The 20,253-nt window shown below is 45.5% G+C and overlaps 2 protein-coding genes across 3 annotated transcripts; one reads left to right on the top strand and one right to left on the bottom strand.

Moving 5' to 3' along the window:
* Positions 1 to 1,403: 1,403 nt before the first annotated feature.
* On the top strand, positions 1,404 to 5,215 carry LOC125726460 (intersectin-2-like). Its single transcript, XM_049002829.1, has 4 exons — positions 1,404 to 1,474; positions 2,272 to 2,411; positions 4,403 to 4,542; positions 4,987 to 5,215. Exons 1-4 carry the CDS (start codon positions 1,453 to 1,455, stop codon positions 5,165 to 5,167), a joined length of 483 nt encoding a protein of 160 aa, XP_048858786.1. The 5' UTR covers positions 1,404 to 1,452; the 3' UTR covers positions 5,168 to 5,215.
* Positions 5,216 to 6,577: 1,362 nt separating this feature from the next.
* On the bottom strand, positions 6,578 to 18,814 carry LOC125726459 (intersectin-2-like). Of its 2 annotated transcripts, XM_049002827.1 has the most exons (9): positions 18,493 to 18,814; positions 18,063 to 18,161; positions 9,444 to 9,611; positions 9,009 to 9,221; positions 8,635 to 8,756; positions 8,413 to 8,495; positions 7,622 to 7,705; positions 7,324 to 7,497; positions 6,578 to 6,774 (listed from the first exon to the last, which is right to left on the bottom strand). In XM_049002827.1, exons 1-9 carry the CDS (start codon positions 18,637 to 18,639, stop codon positions 6,617 to 6,619), a joined length of 1,248 nt encoding a protein of 415 aa, XP_048858784.1. In that variant the 5' UTR covers positions 18,640 to 18,814; the 3' UTR covers positions 6,578 to 6,616. The 2 variants fall into 2 exon arrangements, with proteins under 2 accessions (XP_048858784.1, XP_048858785.1); XM_049002828.1 differs by lacking the exons at positions 7,324 to 7,497; positions 7,622 to 7,705.
* Positions 18,815 to 20,253: the final 1,439 nt, after the last annotated feature.

A 20,253-nucleotide genomic window follows, 5' to 3' on the forward strand; every position in this document is an offset into this window, starting at 1 on the left:
GCCAATCACATTTGGGTTTAGCAAATTAATGTTGTTGGCGATTCACCAGCACTGTTGCCTCATACCTTTCAGAGCTGGGGGTTGGAATCCCACCTCCACTCTTTGAGAGTTTCCATGTTCTCCCAGTGTTGTGTGGCCTTCCTCCAAAAACATGCCCTTAGGTGGTCTGGTGCCTTTAAATTCTCTGCAGTGCGAGGTTCTAGTGTAAGTGCATGTTTTGTGCCCTGCGATGGGCTGACATCCCGTCCAGGGTGTACCCCCCCAGCCTGGTGCCCTGTGCTGTCCTGGATAGACTCCAGGCCCCCCTGTGATAATTGGCTGGAAGTTAATAAAACTTCATTATTGTAACCCTGTGTTGGGCAAATACAGCATTATAACTAATTAAACTAGTTTACTGGTGAAACTCCGTTTATGTACATCTCTGAATGGCTGGGAAGGTTTGACAGCATGTATTTGGTTATTGGTTTAGCTTGTGTGTGAACGTGTGCGACCTGTGATTAGCGCGTGTGTGTGTGTGTGTGTGTGTGTGTGTGTGTGTGTGTGTGTTTGGTCGTGATCATGTGTGTGTCCCTGCAGGCTGCTAAGCAGGAGCTGGAGCGTCAGAGGAAGATGGAGTGGGAGCGGAGGAGGCGACAGGAGCTGCTGAATCAGAGGAACCAAGAACAAGAGGACATCATCAAGCTTAAGGCCAAGAAGAGGAGCTTGGAGCTGGAGCTGGAGGCTGTGGTGAGGACCAGGCCGTCCTGCACCTGTTTGCCCCGACCGACTGCATTCCCCTTCAGGAACGAGGAACAGCCAGCTGTTGAAATCGCACTATCAGAGACGCACGTTTTCCTTTCAGATGTCAATGGTACACATGCTTGTGTCCACAGCGACAATATTCCCGCCCTCAGGACTCATAAGACCACTGTTTAATTTCAGAGAGACAAGCACAAGCAGATCTCTGACCGACTCAGGGACGTCCAGAGCAAGAGGAGCATCCAGAAGGGAGAGCTGGAACTGATCAGTCAGAAGCAGGACAGCTGCCTGCTGGAGGTCAACGCCCTGCAGCGGCAGCTTGAGGTCTGCGGCCTTCCTCCGCTGCCGTCCAAGATCCCAGCAGCTATGGGACGAGCACCAGCTGCAACACTGATAAATAGATTCAACACGGTTCTTTTTCCATGTGATCTGGCGTTATGTCTGCTGTGCCACTCCTGTCTGATTAGCAGTCTTCAGATTTTGGCAACCAAGGGAGAGACTGTTCTTCACACCTTTCCTGGAGAATGTGCAGTTTTTTTGGGGGGGAATTTACTATAAAAGCAATAGATAGATAGGGTGAAGTTTCCAGGGAGGGTTTATTTCAGGATTCTCCAGCTTTCTGAGGGAGTTTGGCCTGTTTTTGTGCAGGAGGGGCAGAGGAAACATTCTCAGCTGATTGTGGAGCAGCAGAGATGCAAGGAGATCCTATGCAACATGGGGCTGAACAGTAGGTCTGGTGAGTCTGATCTCCCTGCTTCTCCCTGCGTTACCTGGCGCCCCCCCCCCCCCCTGCAGTCATTCTTGAAGTACTTAAATGTCATGGTGGCACATGGGTGGTACATGCTTCTTGTGCTTCTAAAATGTAGGTGTACACTACCAGACAAAAGTTTGGATGCACCCACTTGTAATACATCTTTATATTTTAGCTACATTATTCACCTTAGAGTAAAAGGCTTGGAGGCAGTCGACAGTTTTGCTTCGATGACAGCAATGCAGAATCTTGGCGTTCTTTCAGCCAGCTTTCAGATGTAACCCCCCCTGGAAGGCTTTTCCAGCAGTACAGGAGTTTCCAGAAGTTCTGGGCACAAGTCGGCTACCAACTCATCTCGGCTCTGTAGGGTTTGGGTGGAGTGGGGGATTGTGGGGGCCAGGTTATCTGTCACAGCCCTCCCTCTCACATGTCAACAAGAAAATACTTACCATATAACCTCGAGGTGCACTTAGGGTTGTTAATGTAAGGGCCCCCTGCTGATACAGCGCGTTGCTGCACCCTCCACACGAACCACCTCAGGGATGAGAACCTGAGTGTAGTCGTGCAGCGGGTGACACCTCAGCATCACACTAGTCCGAATGGAATGGAACAGTGTACATTTTTTTCCGGTGGCTGGAGTGCCAACCCTGCCACCAACCCCCTTGCAGTTTTCCCTGCAAGTTGGAGGACTTCCTTGCAGGGCTTAGATGTAGATTGTCAGTCCCAGGATGAAGCAATTGCAGGTGAAGGGTCTTGCTTAGAGGTAGTGTTTCTGTATACAGGTCCGACACTTTCCTCCGTAAAGAGGGGCGTGACTGAGAAGGACATCGTCTGTCGGAAACTCAAGGAGCAGCTGGATGTGCTGGAGAAGGATACCGTGGCAAAACTGTCGGAGATGGACCAGTACAACGTGGACATCAAGGTGAGGAGGCATTACTGGTGGTAGAAAGGCATCAATGTTGTGGCTTGCCTCTAGTTAGCCCAGTGTGCTGTACAGGGGCCAGTAGCATTTGTAAATAGAATAAAGTGGAGAAGTGAAGCCTCAAAATTGGCAGGAGGTGGGACTTATCGATTGCCCAGTTTACTAAACTAACTAGTGATGGACAAAAATGATGCCCCATGAGCCATTTGCTGTATTTGCTGATTTGATTGCATTCAATTCATAATTGGGCTCAAAGCGCTGCCCCACAGCGCTGCCCCAAAGCGCTGCCCCAAAGCGCTGCCCCACAGCGCTGCCCCACAGCGCTGCCCCAAAGCGCTGCCCCACAGCGCTGCCCCACAGCGCTGCCCCACAGCGCTGCCCCACAGCGCTGCCCCACAGCGCTGCCCCACAGCGCTGCCCCACAGCGCTGCCCCACAGCGCTGCCCCACAGCGCTGCCCCACAGCGCTGCCCCACAGCGCTGCCCCACAGCGCTGCCCCACAGCGCTGCCCCACAGCGCTGCCCCAAAGCATGCCAAGAGCACCATCTAGTGGGCTCAAAAAATACAACAAATGGTTCTTGAGGCATCATTTTCTCCATCAATGCCAACTACTCATCTTTTTTTGTCCTTGATTCCTTTTGGGTTAAAGGCAGAGATTGACAGTCCACTGTAATTTCACCCATTTTGAGTTGTGAAGCCCATCCCTGCAGTGCAGTAACCAGTGACATTTTGCACACATTAGTATAGATGAGATTCCAGATTTTGTCAGGAGATGACAACGCAGGTGTCATTCTCTAATAGGAAACCCAAACATAATTAAAATATATTCTTGTGATGTAGGACAATGCATAGTTCAGTGAGGTATGCATCTGCATGTACCTCCCTCTGGAAGGTTGTGGGGTAAAATTCCATGGCAGGTGCAGTAAACAGGGCCTTTAACCACAGTTGTCCCAGAGACGTTGGCTGCCTCTGCTCTCTGATCCTCGCTTGTACGTCACTTTCGACAAAAGCATCTGCTAAATAAATAAATGTAAATATGCATCAACGCGTGCTGTCAGCATCTGCTTTTGGGAACGGGGAGCAATGTCACCCAACCTGTAATTCTGCTTTTGGCTATGAAGATGCCACTCGCGTTTGTGACTCAGGCTGACGTTGTCTCAGGGGAGGGGGGCGGATCTGACCCACAGTGGGCCTAAACGGCACATTAAGAGCTGCTCGCCACGCCATTCTACCTTTGATGCCAAGAATTAGCAGGCCAACCTCCTCCCATTAATTTTCCCCGCTAACTCTTTCATTTTTCACTCTATCTTTCTCTCTCCCCTCCATTTCTCTCCCCTTCGCGTCCTGCCCAGTTTGAGGACATGGACGACTGTCTTCTTCAGGGTCTCCTTTCTTTGCTGGGCTGCCTTAGCAGTCTCTTCCTTCTGATTAAGGTTGTTTCTCTGCTTTTTCCCCCCTCTGTCTCCCTACATCCGTGTCCGTCTCTCGCCCTCCATCCCGTCTTCCCAGCCCCGTGGGTTATGGATCCTGTGAAAGGCCGTGCCACTTTCATCGCCGTTACCTGTGATGTGTTTCTGGCCTCCTCATTTCCACCTATCGCATGCTGCCTGTCGCTACAAAGCTCTTGTTGTGTTCAGCTTACTTTTTTCCTTCACTTTTCAGTCTCTGCCGATATCTCCATTCGCTCCATATTCATTTCCTGTTCTGTGAGTTGCTGTCACCTTAATTCAGCCACATTTAGAAAATAATCGGCGTTTTCCTTGTAGTGCGTATAACAATCCTTGGTTGAAATATTTAAGTGCATTAATAGCAGGGATCTTTGAGTATTTTTTTTATTTTTATTGTTATTTTTGCCATCCATAATCTATGGCCCAGAATCCCGTGTGTTCTGAATTGGATCTGGTGTCTGTACCTTGTATAGCGAGTGGTGGTTGGCGGTGTGGCTTGGTGCTCTGCGCTAATGGTGGTGCGGGCCCGGTCCCTTCCCACAGGAGCTCCGGGAAAGCCAGACCAAGCAGCAGCAGGTCCTGGACAGACTGCGGCAGGTCAAGGCCGACAAGCTATGTGACCTGCAGCGGAGGCGAGAACTGGAGTTGGAGAGGAGGAAGAGAGAGGAGGAGGAGGCGGTCAGGTGAGCTAGGCCTCCTGCAAGGCCTGCATGCTCTGTTGTCGTTTTTGCATTTCTGTTGGCTGTCATGGTGCCAGGTTTGGTTTCCCTGCAATGGTGACTGACCTGTCCTAAATCGCTTTTTAATATCACTTTAACACTGTGCTTCCCAAGCTGGTCCTTGGGGATCCAGAGCTCCCTTTTACTTATTTTTTGTTTGTTTTTCTATTTTTAAGTGGGTCAACACATCACCTACATAATGTCAGAACATGTCAGATGGCTAAGAGCAATTTTAATGTCAATTACAGACCCAGTGTGACAAAGTTCAGTTAAAGCATTAAATTTGAATGGATGACGTGACCTTGATGGTTTGTTTAAAGAAAATATAGCTGCATCACGTGATTGAAGGGCCATGATGTGGTGCTGGGCCAAATTCAGCTTCAATGTGATGCATCATGTCATTCACAGGCAAGCCAAGCTGGAGAAAGAGCGGCAGTGGCGTGTGAAGTTGGAGCGGGAGGAGGAGGAGCGGCGGAGGAGGATCCAGGAGGAGCGGGAGGCCAAGCTGAAGGAGGAGGAAGAACGTGAGCGTGAACTCCGGGCCAAACTGCGCGCCGCTCAGGAGCAGGCTGACAAAGCAGCAGCCTGACAAAGCAGCAGCAGCCTGACAAAGCAGCAGCAGCCTGACAAAGCAGCAGCAGCCTGACAAAGCAGCAGCAGCCTGACAAAGCAGCAGCAGCCTGACAAAGCAGCAGCAGCCTGACAAAGCAGCAGCAGCCTGACAAAGCAGCAGCAGCCTGACAAAGCAGCAGCAGCCTGACAAAGCAGCAGCAGCCTGACAAAGCAGCAGCAGCCTGACAAAGCAGCAGCAGCCTGACAAAGCAGCAGCAGCCTGACAAAGCAGCAGCAGCCTGACAAAGCAGCAGCAGCCTGACAAAGCAGCAGCAGCCTGACAAAGCAGCAGCAGCCTGACAAAGCAGCAGCAGCCTGACAAAGCAGCAGCAGCCTGACAAAGCAGCAGCAGCCTGACAAAGCAGCAGCAGCCTGACAAAGCAGCAGCAGCCTGACAAAGCAGCAGCAGCCTGACAAAGCAGCAGCAGCCTGACAAAGCAGCAGCAGCCTGACAAAGCAGCAGCAGCCTGACAAAGCAGCAGCAGCCTGACAAAGCAGCACCCTGACCCTGACCTGATGTGTGTCTTACATATAAGGTTCAGAATTACCTGTTTTAGTTTCCATTCATACCTTTATGAATTAAGATTTTCTGAGTGGAATATAACAATATTTTAACAGTGGAATGAATGCATAAGCAATTAAGGAACTGTTAGTTAAATCCACATGAAGCAACATAACGTCTTTAGTAGTAAAATGTGATGTATCTAGGAGTGACAATATGTTTCCAAACATTTGTATGTGCTGTGGTTTGCTGACACTAAATAATGTTAGGGGAAACAAAAAAACGACCTATTGACAGTTACAGGGTAGTGTGATTCTTGTAATAAACTTAGTTTTACCAAAGTCCTGTGTTAGTATTCAGTACAACATACACTGCATACATCCATCTTGCTTTCAGTGAGGGAAGATTTTTCTTAAAAAAAAAAAAAAAAAATTTGTTCCTTGGTAAAGTTGGTTTGTCTCACAGGTACCGAATTTGTATAATTAAAATAAGATAAGATATTGACATAATATATTTTTGGTTTTATAAACAACTGACAGGAAAAACAAAAACCTGAGATATTACCATATCCAGTGGTAAACAATAATCAGTCCCAAAAGGGCTTTCCTATATTTTGCATTTGTGTCAAACGTCCACATTATCAGAAGTACTCAGGAGTCCAGACGGTCTCCAGCAGCACTGGCATACAGCTCTCAGCTCACAGACGCCACCTGGCGAGTGAACGTGGCAGAACCCTGTCTGTGCTGGAGCCGGACTGCCCGTGGCATCAGCCTAGAACCTGCTCTGCTGATGCTTGCTGCTGGTTCCGGGGATCGGAATGAGCATCTCGTCAGGAAGCCTCAGCTCTGTCCGTTTGTCTTGGGAAGCGGGGTGGAGGCGGGGGCGGGGCGGGGGGCGTATGGCATGGCACCAATCCGCGTCGCCTCATTTGAGAGATTTTTGGTCGAACAGCTGCAGGTCCAGGCGCACCCACACCTCGCCTGTCGGCACCTCGTGCAGCAGCAGGCGCCTTGTCGCTGCTCCCTTGTTTTCCAGCTCCTTCTTGATGGTGGCCACAGGAACTTCAGTGCGGCCCAGGAAGTCTAACAATGATACAAGCAGCCATGATGAAAGCGGCCACCATCAAACGCTAGTAATAGAACACAGGCCATTGTGGCACAATGAAAGAAATTAAGCAATAGGGGGGGGAAAGAAATAAACGGTCAAACACAAAAGAAATTATCTAGTAGAAGGGTTGCAGTGAGACTGCAGAATATACCAGGGCATAAAGTAGAGAACGTAGTATGTGTTCTTGGGCTGTAGGAGTAACCCGTACAAATACAAAGAGAATGTTCAAACTCACACACACAGAACCAGGGGGAGGATATGGAACCAGAACCCTGAAGCATGAAACCACAGTGATACCCCATGGAGAAACTTAAAATGACGTGTAATAAATAAATAAATTAAAAATAAATTAAAAGTTAAATTAAAAAAAAAAAAACAAGACGAAACTTCAAATATGACACCCAAATTTTTCTAAGGGAAATTTAACATCAGCACATTTAACATCAGAACTGTTCCCAAGACGAATTTCAGGAAGTGTCAACGTGTAAAAAGAGGAGAAATAAACATCTGAAGAAAGGACTAACCATCGGGAGAGAACTGGTCCCTCTTGAAGATGGTGACACATAGAACATCCTGGTACAGGTCCTTAATGAAGAACTGACAGTTGAAGTTCCACTTGGGGTTGATTGTGTCATTTATTGTCCGGGAGGTGAAACACTGTGCCCCCATGGTCACCTCGCAATATGGATTACTCTTTCCTGGAGGGTGTAGGCCATCAAAAAAAACCATTAAACCCAACCATCAAGCCATACATGAGGTACAAGGCATTAGGGGGTTAGCGGCTGGAGTTTCGGGAGATAGGACTTGACCTTTGACCCTCACCATTGGGCTTGCAGGGCTTGAGCTCTGTGGCCTCCAAAATAGTGACCAGCAGGCGGCCAGTGCCACTGGTTTTCAGGGAACGAGCTGGAAATGCATACAGCAAGTGATGCATGAGTCGAAAGACCAAGGAACAATAAATAAGATTCATAATAAAGAAGTTAAGATGCAAGGAACTCCCAAGGAATTGGCAGAAATAAGATACAGCAACTGGAAAAAAAAACTGTAGTTAATGGGGCACTGCAGTCTATGATAGGGTTATCAAGGGTTCAGTAATGAAGGTCTGCATAAATAGACTGTACAGCAACCAAAAGGGAAAGTAGTAGGTTCTTAAACTGCAACGGATGTGTTCACTGGAAGGACAGGCTGTGTAAAAGAGGGAAACTCAAATTCAGGAAAAACCAGTGCTCAGCTACAAACTCAGACCAAGATTTTGTTTTTACAAACCAGTTGAGTAGCCTTTGACTGACTCTCTATGCTCAACTGGTTGGAAGAAACAAATTCTTGCTCATGGGGTTTGTAGGTTCTGGCTGTGAAACGTCCAACATGGACTAAAACATGGGGTCAGGGTTCTGAAACACTGAATAGGGTAATGAATATATACTGGTGACTTAGAGGATTTTATATTACAGATACATAAATATACACACACACACATACATATAACTAAATTAAATAGGAAAAGGACAAGCAATTTTGTAGACAGATGAATAAAAAACCATTACATAATCAAACTGGACTGAAGGGTTATGCTAAGACACTGAAAAGGATTAAATGCAAATAAAATAGTTCACCTTGGTAAGCTTTCTCTCGCTTCTTCTTCTCAGTCTCTATGAAATGTTCTGAAGCAGCTTTGATTTTCTGCGCCCAGGCAGTCCTGATTGATTAAATAAGAAGAAACACCTGATTTGTTACCAGAACAGGACACCGAGGGAGCCTCCTTGTGGACTGAAGCCACAGCTTCCTTGTTCAATTCTCCTTAGTCTCTTCTCTAACTCCCTTCCTTCCCCACTAACCTCTCATTGATGTTCTCTGTCCTGAGAGTATAAACACGGTCGATGTGGGAGATGTGGAAGATTGGCTCATCGCTAGACGGATCGGAGGGCATCTTCACCAGAACTTCATTTAGAAACACGGGCTGGTTGGATAGAAGACCAAAATCGGGTCATAGACTCGCATTAAATTGGAAGTACACACAGTAGAGAAAGCCCGTAAAAATGGGCTAAACATACAACTAAGGAAATGGCACCTCTTTCTAGAAAGTTCTACTCCGAATTGTATGGATATGAAAAGTTCATTTAAAACGCAATGTATGATTTTGTGCCGTAAATGTAACTGTCTGGTATTGCTAGCCCCCTCCATTACTCCCCAGCATGAAAAAGAGTCTCACGTTCTTGTACATCTTGAACTGCATGTTGCACTTGGGACTGAAGAGCTTATCCGTCCCTGATGAGGTGAACTGCTTCACTGCTTGGGTGAGCAGCAGGAAGTCATTGAAGAGGAAGGTGTATAACTCCTTGTTGCTCTTAGTTTTATAGACCTTGCCGCTGTGTAGCAGCTTTCGGGGACCCAGGCAGTTGGTCAAGGAGTTGAATATCAAGTTCTGTAGGGAAATGGAACAATTGGAAGTGTCCAGTAAACTGTAGGAAAGCTGCAAAAATCCAGACCCTAACTTGTAGTAGGATTAACTCTGTAGACGACTTTGTTAGAGGCTGTGCATGTAAACAAACATTTGTTAAGAACTTCAGGAGGGAATATTGTAGATTATATAAAACCCAGGCTATAGACAAGAGCTTCGTGATATAGTTGCATTAGATGTGCTCACCTCAGTGATGCCTTCACACTGGACATGGCTCTGAATCCACTCTAACCTGTCGGAGTTCTCCTTCTCCCGGACCCCCTCGTTGACCTGCAGACAGAGCTCCTCGGCCCTGTCCAGAGCCTCCCGCAAGTGTCCATGGTCCAAGTGATTCTCTGGAGTGTTCTCGAGAATCTGGGGAGCAGGAGATTTGGAAATAGGTCTGGGACCTGCCTAAGAATGAACTCTGTCTTTGGACAAGGACTGTGGAGTTCAGGGTAGAGTGAAGTTACTGGCGGTTTGATGTTAATCAGATCCATCCATCCATCCATCCATCCATAAATAAACTGGTGCAGCACGTTTTGTAACAGTTGACATCCAACATTTCACAATACCCATACTCACTGTTAGGTTGAAGAAACAGTTGTTAATCATTTCTGTATGATCAGCAATGAGTGTAAATATATATGTATACGTTATTTCTTATCTTCTAGCCACATACTCTTAGCTATTGTACTCTAAGTAGGTGGTTAACAGCTGCCTACTTAGATAAGAATCTCACTTCCCTCTCTTGCGCCCCCCATTGACTATAAATAAAGAAGCCAAGGGGAACCACCCTTTGTAACACATTCTGCTGTAGTTTGCATTGCAGAGAGTGTGGGTACCCTTGCAAGTAAAACTGTAACCTGTGTGTGTCTCGTAAATGTGGAGTTGGGGTGGAAACGCCGGGCGCTTTCCCCAACATAGAATTTGGTCCTTCGAGCCGGATCCGAGGAACCCCGAAGACGTCTCCAGTACGCCGAGAGAAGCGACACCGAAGTCTGTCGACAGCCACTCGAAGTCGGGTGCAAGAAAGACCTGTGATGTGAATTCGTCATCAGGCCGGTGGTTAGAACTGCGCTCGACGTCTGGTGATGTCTGAAGGACCTCGGTGACGGATCAGAGAGCACACTATACAGGTGAGAGATACGGCACCTAAGTGAGTAGGTGGCCAAGTGAGAGATACGGCACCTAAATAAGTAGGTGGCCAAGACATGCATGTGGTTGAGGTTAGCCGAAATTAACCGGGAGAGAAAGTAGGCGTTGTTGGAAATATATATATTGATGTATGTGGATGTGTTTTTATAGGTTTTAGATTAACCTACACGATCCACCCTAAAAGCAACAACATACTGGTGACTGAAGGATCAAGGACGGGTTTCATCCCTGAAAACTAACACCGCTGCTCTAATAGGGAGCAGTAGAAGGCCGTGTTAGTGTCCTCCTGAGGTCTCATGCCAGATACTTGCTTTTAGGATTTTTTATTTTTTGTAGTGTATCCATTAAAAGGTAACAATGGGGAAGAATCAAAGTAAACAAATGGAACTAGAGGGAGATGAGAAGTTTATGGAAGGATATAAGCCAGGATCAGGACAAATAAGTAGTCAGAGATGGAGGAAAAAACATGGGTTTGAAGGAAAACTCCACACTCCAGATATATAAAAGCTCACAGACTTTTGTATAAAAGCTAAACTTAAAACTGGAGATGTTACAGACTACCAATAAGAAAGAAGGTAAAGACAGAAAAAAAGAATATGTTTTTTCTGATGCATGGTTGGAACAAAGTAAGTTAAGAGATGTACGTAGAAAACAGAGTATGCAACAATTACATGGAAGGATAGAGATAGTGTTTATGAGACGAGCAGATTATGGCAGAATAGCGCAATGTAAACAAAAAGATGGAGAGGAACCTGAGGATTTTATGGATAGAATGAGAGTTGTATTTAGAGGAAACTCAGGGATCCCATTTGATGAAGAGGCAGTAGGAGTGTACCAACAACAGCTAAAACGAGCTTTTGTCGCAGGCCTAAAGCCCGAATTGCGAAAATATCTTGACAAACATTGGGTACATCAGAATACTGGTTCAGTCCAACAAGCACTAGAATATGCCCAACACGCGCAGAGAGCGCAGAAACAGGAAAAGACAGACACAATATTCAGCGCCTCAGATGTAGTAGCGTTAGTGCAAATGAATCCTCCGGGGAGGGGAGGATTCAGAGGAAGGTCAAGAGGCCGAGGAAGGGGGAGAGGTGTTTTCAGAAACAATTACAGGAATTCGTCTCAGCAAGATAACATTTGCTGGACATGCAGGAAACCTGGACACTTAGCTAGGAATTGTAGAGTAGGGAAACAACCATATAACCCAAACTCCATTGAAAACAATGATCAATGACCCCCCTCGGAGGCCCCTGTTACCGACACCATCCGAGGCAAAACAGAGGTGATTTTAAGAAAGGAAACGGAGGTCACTTTACAAAACCTTTTAGATAAGGAAATAGATTTACAAGCAGTGTGTCAGTTATTAGCAGAAAGGCAGTGGGAAACCTTGCCAAGTCGGAAGTTAGTCATAAACAGTGTCTGTGTGACACTGGAGCATGTAGGACTGTCCTAACCTCCAGTCCTCCCGGAGTCACATATTCTTCATCAGTCATAAATATAAAAACGGCAGGAGGTCAGACAGACAGACATCAGTTAACAAACCCAGTTGCAGTAAAAGATAAGGAAACTGGACTTGAATGTCAAGCACAGGTGTTAATAAGCCCTTCTTGTCCTGTTAACTTGTTAGGTCGAGACCTTATGGTACAAATGGGCATTAGCGTGGTTGCCACAGCCACTGGCATGAAAGCAATCGTAAATGAGGAAGCTTATGTTGTGCAAGGAACCACAACACCACAATATTACTGGTCTCTGGACCTAGGGGGAACTGCACAGACACGAGAATTATTGCGGAAAACTAGAGAAAAGCAGTCCCCTAGACAGGCCCAGTTCATGCCTGACGATGCCTTACACGTCACTATGTGGTACAAAGACACCCTTGGACCAGATTATGTCTATGACAAAACGTTTCATGCCCTCCAAGACACTTGTATAATATATGTATGTTAACCCCACCACTGGGTTTTCAGCAGCCTCAGTCATTTTATCTAACAAGCAACAAGCTGTATTTAGAGAGAGAACACCACACGTATCTCTTTCAAAACCACCCCAGATGCAGTGGAGAGATGTAGAGATGTTCTTACGAGATTCTATGCACAGTTACAATGACTACCAACCCGTATCTGGCTCCTGTTGGAGCTATGATGAGAAACACAATGTGTGGCGGTTTCCTTTGGGATGGAGAGTTCAAACCACTCCCACCACACACTTAAAGGACCCAACCTGACAAATTTTTTCAACCCTGGAGGAGGGATCATGTCCAGATCTAGATCGCCTTCCAGAAGGGTTGTGGTCGTCCTCCCCCACTGATGTAGGGCTGGTAAAGGGATTCCCACCTTACAAAGTAACTGTGAAATCAGAACACCGTCCGGCAATACCCATTAAAACCTGAAGCAGAGAAAGGTATAGCCCCTGTAGTGCAAGACATGTTAGCATCAGGAATATTGCGAGAGGCTCCTGAAGCCACTTGCAACACTCCTATCTTTCCAGTCCAGAAGGGACATACAGGGAAATGGCGCATGGTGCAGGATTTAAGACCTGTTAATAACATAGTGCAACATGCAGCACCAGACGTGCCTAACCCACACTTATTGCTCAACTCATTGACTCCTGATAAAAGCTACTTCTCAGTAGTGGATCTTAGTAATGCATTTTTCTCAGTACCATTGCACCCTGATTCTCAACATTTATTTGGATTTACCTATAAAGGGAAAAAATATACATATACTAGACTCCCTCAGGGATTTTCTGAAAGCCCACATGTATATACCATGGCCCTTAGATACTCTATGAGTACCTGTGAAATACCATCACATAGTCAGGTATTACTATACGTGGATGATATCTTAATAGCAGCAGATTCAGAACAACATTGCAAAGAAACTACCCTAACTGTGCTTCAGCATTTATACAATACTGGACATAAAGCTTCTAAACAGAAGTTGCAGTACTGCAAAAAGACAGTTGCCCTATTTAGGGCATAACCTTTCACAAAAAGGTCGCTCGCTGCTAGAGATAAGGAAACAAGCTATACAGGAAGCACCTAAACCACAGACTAAACAACAGATGATGTCCTTTTTAGGGCTCTGCAATTATTGTAGAGAATGGTTACCAGATTATGCTTTTCTAGTTCAACCTTTGCAAAATTTAATATACGGGAAGGAGATGACTCTAAAGGACAAAATACAATGGACTGAGGACGGAGAAAATGCTTTTACAAATTTAAAAAGAATGTTGCAAACCAATGTGACCCTTGCTCTACCAGATTATCAACAACCATTCACCCTATGTGTAGATGCTAATCAAGGTTATATGAAAGCAGTATTAACACAGCCATTCGGAGCAAAAGAGAGACCGTTAGCATTCTATTCAAAACGATTAGATGCAGTAGCAGCTGGCTTTCCACAGTGTTTACAGGCCTGTGCAGCTGCTGCAGAAGCAGTAAAGGTATCAGCAGAATTGGTACTTTGTCACCCCCTCATACTTAAAGTTCCTCATTCTGTGTCTCTAATCTTGTTGCAGACACCGCTTCCATTCTTAACACATACAAGACATCTTACCTTAGTGTCACTTTTGCTCTCACAACGTAACATTGAACTTCAGCGGTGTGGCCTATTGAACCCTAGTACGCTTCTCCCTACCGCAGAGGATGGGGAGCCACATTCTTGCAAAGCAACAATAGAAGAACAAACAAAACCAAGAGCAGATATTCTGCAAACTTTTATACCAGGATCAGAAGTTGTTTATGTAGATGGCTCAGCATCAAAAAATGATATGGAAAAAAATAAAGTTGGGTATGCTGTAGTTACATCTACTGAAGTGTTAGAAGCCAATGCACTCCCTTCTACTTGTTCAGCACAAGCGGCTGAACTTTATGCTGTGATCAGGGCATGTGAACAAGTCACTTACTATCTACACTGATAGTCAATATGTGTTTGCAGCTGTCCATCACCATGCAAGAGTCTGGAAAAATAGAGGTTTTAGAACATCACAGGGCACATCTCTTACTCATACGAATTTGCTACTTAGATTATTAGACGTTGTGCATTTACCGTAGTTTGCAAAGCACACCAGACTGATGACTCTGCAGAAACCGCAGGAAATAGTTTTGCAGATAAAACCGCCAAAGAAGCGGCACTGAAACAACCTACCTTATCAGTGGCAGACATTCTTTTTATAGATAGCGATGTGCTATGTGATGCACAGATTCATGCTCCTAAAATAGAAGTACAAAGTTGGATCAAAAGAGGAGCAATACAACGAGAGAAAGTTTACTATATGAATGACAAGCCCATCCTACCAAAAAATTTATACAAAACAGCTGCTTTGGTGAGCCATGGAAATACTCATGTCTCAACAGGAGGGATGGTACATATCATACAACAATATTTCTATGCTATAAATTTTTCTGATTATGCAAAACAATTTTGTAGGACATGCTTAATTTGTTGTAAACACAATGCACAAGGAAACATCAGACCAAAACGTGGCCAGTTCCCCACAGCTGAGTATCCGTTTCAAGTTGTACATATGGATTTTATTGAATTATCTTGGTCACAAGGAAAGAAATACTGTCTAGTTATTATAGACACCTTTTCTAAGTGGGTAGAAATATACCCTGTAAAGCATTGTGATGCAATGACCGTTGCAAAATGTTTGGTAAGCCATTATTTCCCTACCTATGGCATACCTCATATTATAAGATCAGACAATGGGACTCATTTTGTAAATCAGACTATGTCCCTTTGCTCACAAGCATTAGGTTTTACGCTTAAGAATCATTGTGCGTATCACCCCCAGAGCGCAGGCTTAGTGGAAAGGACCAACGGCACTATTAAAACAAGGCCAGAATGTTTGTCTCTAGTAAAATTATGGATGAGAATAACTCCCACTCCTGCAGGATTAACACCTTTTGAAATAGTGTATGGTAGACCATTTCCCCTAGCAACTGAAATGAATGACATAGAAAAAGCAGACCGAGAAAATACGCTGGCTGATTGGATGCGTAAACTACTAACATCACAACAAAAACATAGCCCCAGTAGTCTGCCGGTAAATTCTGTTTCTACGCAGCCGGGAGATTGGGTCCTGGTCAAGGTCCTGTTGCGGAAAGATTGGAGCACACCTCGGTGGGACGGTCCTTATCAAGTCCTCCTCACAACACCAACAGCAGTAAAGATCGCAGAACGACCTTCCTGGATACACAAAAGTCACTGTAAACCCATCAAGCCCTTATCAGAGGCCTCAGCAACAGAGTAGCAGTGGAAGTCCGCTACAAAGGCACAGTAACCAATAGGGTGCTGTTGTCTCAACCCGGTGAAGAAAACAACTGAGCTGCACTCTATTTAGGATGGCCCTGATAGGGTGGGGATGTGGTAAAGTGACTCTAGGGGTCATTCTTGTTGTAGGACTTGTATGGTTGTCCTGGCTCTCACCAGCTCCATTACAGCACCTACGGCGATGGACCCATGATGACTTCCATCTACGCCCGTTGCCCGCTGACCACTCACATCCATTTATGCAAAACTACTGGTACCGATATGTACATGATACTGTAACAGCGAAAAATGTGACAAATTGCTATGTTTGTTCAGTAATGCCCACTCATAGTGAAGGACCTACGGTGTATGGTAAAGCTATGAACATATCCCAAGCCAAGTGCGCTGCTTCTTTCGCAGGAATAGGATACCAGAGCCGTCTTTCCCTTATATTTTCGCTAGCAGGGGAAGATGTGAACATAACTATACCTGGGACTAATAGAATGACAGTGGTCCGAATTAAGTATCAGGAGGCTACAGGAAACTACCCAGATGACGTTGGGTTTCAAAATGGTACCTGTATACAGGATTTCTGGGTAGACTTCGCTGTTGCTAAAACTAATGTCTCACTTCCTTTTTCTGTCTTGATGGACCGAGACCCACTGACATATCAGCATGCCATTTGTTTTAAGCAAGATAATGGTACGCGATGGATAGGAGGAAACACCACGAACTGTAACCTAACATATGTAGACAGCATGTATGGATCTCCAATTTCGATGCTTCGCCCCAGTAATGGAACATATTGGGTGGACGGAGTAGCATGGTTGTGTGGACCTCGTGCATACTTTGTCTTACCACCGAACTGGTTTGGAGTGTGCGCTCTTATTTTTGTTTCAGATCACACCTTCCTGATAGCACAGGAAAGTAAAACTTTCTTCAGAAGCAGGAGAAGGCGTTCGATATCAATACAACCCCATGATAGTGTGTGGGGAACCGACGTGCCCGCTGAACATAAATTGTGGGGAACAGGCAGTAAAGTTATGCTGGCCCTGTTCCCTGGGCTAGGAATTGGAAAACTCATGCTACGCGTAGAAACTCTAAATTATAGACTAGGTCTATTTATGAATGATTCGATACTGATTAACCAAAAACAAAATGAACAATTAGACATAACCAGACAGATGGTAATCCAGAATCGTATGGCATTAGACCTACTGACAGCCGCACAAGGAGGAGTATGTGTCCTCCTGAACCAAACGTGCTGCACTTACATTCCTGACAATGTGCACTCACCCAATATGACATCTGCCTTAGACCGCCTCCGAAACTTACAAAAAGTGATGACCATGGACAGTCGACCGCAGTCCTCCTCATCCTGGTTAGACTGGTTTATTACAGGAACATGGTGGTCAATACTGATGAAAACATGCCTACCTCTTCTTTTGTTTTTCATTTTATTTTTCTGTTGTTTTATTACTGTTATACCATGTTTGAAAATGTTTATTAATCAAGCTCTTAATGCTGCTTTTCGGACACGCAGTACAATGTTTCTCTCCCTTACCCAAACTATAGAGACAGAGCCTGTTTCCAGCGATGGCGATGAAGAAGACATATAATTCATAATGACGGCCGAGCCGAAAGCACCCGTGCAGGGCTCGGACCTGAAGAAACGGAATTAAATGTTTTCCAGGATAATGACAATGTGGTCTAAATGAAGGTTGTACCTAAAGTGCTTTTGCAACTTCTACAATGTTGATGCTTCTGATCATACTGTCATGATAAACAGGAGGGACTGTTAGGTTGAAGAAACAGTTGTTAATCATTTCTGTATGATCAGCAATGAGTGTAAATATATATGTATACGTTATTTCTTATCTTCTAGCCACATACTCTTAGCTATTGTACTCTAAGTAGGTGGTTAACAGCTGCCTACTTAGATAAGAATCTCACTTCCCTCTCTTGCGCCCCCCATTGACTATAAATAAAGAAGCCAAGGGGAACCACCCTTTGTAACACATTCTGCTGTAGTTTGCATTGCAGAGAGTGTGGGTACCCTTGCAAGTAAAACTGTAACCTGTGTGTGTCTCGTAAATGTGGAGTTGGGGTGGAAACGCCGGGCGCTTTCCCCAACACTCACTCTTCTGCCTGAAGTTTTTGCATTTCATTGGTATTTAACTCCAGCAAAACAGCACATTCTTTCTTGTATTTGCTGACCATGATGATGGTCACAACCATTATCATTTGGTCCCCAAAGGAATTGACACGAACTGCATCTTTGGCAGGGCAAAGTCATACGTAGCAGCAACCCAAATTGAGCTAAATCCAAGGCAAATTGGATGAGGCTAATTCGTCATGCCTCCCACATCGCACACTGAAGGAGGGACCACGGGTGACAATGTGCAGGACTTACGTTCTTTATGATGAGTGGATAGCGGGTGATTCTCTGCATAGGCTTCAGCAGGAAGCTGGACAGTGGCATACCTTTACACCGGTGATCTGTAGCGATTTTCTGAGAGAGAGACACACACACACTTAGGAGTCAGAAACCCTAGCCTACGTCCTTATCTAAAGCACCACTCTAAATTTCAGTCTAGGTGCTTTAGAAGAGTTGAGTCCAGAGGTCTCATAGAACATAGTATTGGCCCGCAAGATATCTTTGTAATTCATTTCAGAAGAAAATAAAGAACAGTTCAACATCCATTTAACCCGCTACCGCTTTTTCACTGAGGACATTTGGACGGCTGCAATTCTCCCGCTTACCGGTCGCTCTGGAACAGCCTTTAACAATGAACTATCTACCCCTCCCATTTGTTCCAGGGCTGCTGCCCACCATTCCTCACCTTGAGGAAGTCCTTGAACTCGGGTTCCTTGTCAGTCTTTTGTTGCAGCAGGGCTGCACCGTTAAGCTGGCAGCTGCAGAAGCGGATGTAGGCCTGCATGTGCGAGAGCTCCGAGGCCAGGATGTCCCCAATCATCTGCACCGGCATCTTCTCGCCACCCGTTTTCTTCCTCACCCTCAGTGCCCTGCCATTCACAAACACAATCACCAAAACCGCAAAGGCCGCCAAGTCCAGTACCAAGCAATTTCTTCGTAAAAGTTCAGGTGAGTTTCAAAAACAGAATGCTGGCCAGTGCCATTCTCAACAAACATTCCAGTCAGTTCTTTAAGTGCAAAAACTGTGCAGCCTGTTTTGTTATTATCCATCGACTGCATAGATAATTCCTTTTCCTGGCACTTCTCTATTTCTGGGACTTCACTCTGCCTATGACATTTGCTGTTGTGGGACACGATACTCGCAGTTCGTATTCCTAGAGCAAGGTGGCAGCATCGGATCACGTTTCATTCCCAAGAATTTCAGCTACCAAGAAGAAACAAGCTTGTGGAAAGACACACTTGTGAAGTTTGGTGTTGGACATAATCAGGTCCTTCCAGTTGACGAAGATCATGGCCATTTCAACATCTGTCAGGCGTCCCGACTCAGACATGGGCTTGTAAAACACCTGGAGAAAAAAAAATGAGAGACGGGCAAAGTTGGAAAGGGTTAGTAAAGGTTAAGAGGGATAACAAAATGTTAGGGAAAATAAGTTAAACATGTTCTGGCACAAAAACCTACACTCAAAGCCCTATACATGAGATCCATGACAAGAATATAAAAACTCAAAACTGCAAATGCTTAAAGCAGACTGAAGTGCAAAGACCTCACGGGGGCCCCACTGCAGATCATACCTCCAGGACCAGCTGAAGGTCAGCCATGTATCGCTCCTCCGTCTCAATGAGCTCGTGGATGTAACCCTGTCGCTTCCTCTCCTGCGGACTCATGGTGTCCAGGCTGGTCAGGTCAGCACACCCTGCAGGGTCGGGGATGACGGGGGTGGGGGTGGGAGTGGGGGGGGGGGCAGCCGCGGCTTGCGTGGCCCCAAACATGTGGCTAAACCACTGGCTTGAGAAGCCGCTACCCGGAGCTGTCGCTAAGTCACTGCGCGAGAACAACCCTCCCGTCCGTCTTACCTTTTGCTGAAAATTCAGATGCGCGCAGACGCTGAAACTCCATTGGGTAACTTTCAATACGCCTTTTTGCATGAGCCTCATCCCCAAGCCTTAAAAACCGCAGCCAGGTTTCCTCTCTCGAACCCATTTTGCCTGGGACTGTAACCATCCTAGTGCTTAGCTTCTTGAATAACCTGGTCCTGGATATATATATATATTAGACGCTAATAACCAAACCTCACACCATCCTTGTGTAAGACAATGACTTGCCAAAAAAAAGCAGGTGCTTTTTAAGCAAATCCTTTATTTTCACGATAAATGTACATATGTATAATTTGAGGCACATTTTCAAAGTAACACAGCTTGGGAACTTTAACACAGACAAACTGACTTGACTACTGCCAATGCACTGTGGGTAAATTCCCAGTGGGGCCAAATGAAACCTCAAACTGCATAGACTGTTTAACAATTAATGCAAGGGATTCATTCAAAATGCATCTCTCTTGCCAGCAGCATAAACAGATTGCAAATTTGCATAAACAGAGCAAACCTTTAATTGCTTGCAAAATGTTTTCCAAGTAGAGGATATTTTTCAGCTGTTAAATACCTTATT

The sequence above is a fragment of the Brienomyrus brachyistius genome, unplaced genomic scaffold, assembly GCF_023856365.1.
Source record: "Brienomyrus brachyistius isolate T26 unplaced genomic scaffold, BBRACH_0.4 scaffold72, whole genome shotgun sequence".
Lineage (NCBI taxonomy): Eukaryota > Metazoa > Chordata > Actinopteri > Osteoglossiformes > Mormyridae > Brienomyrus > Brienomyrus brachyistius.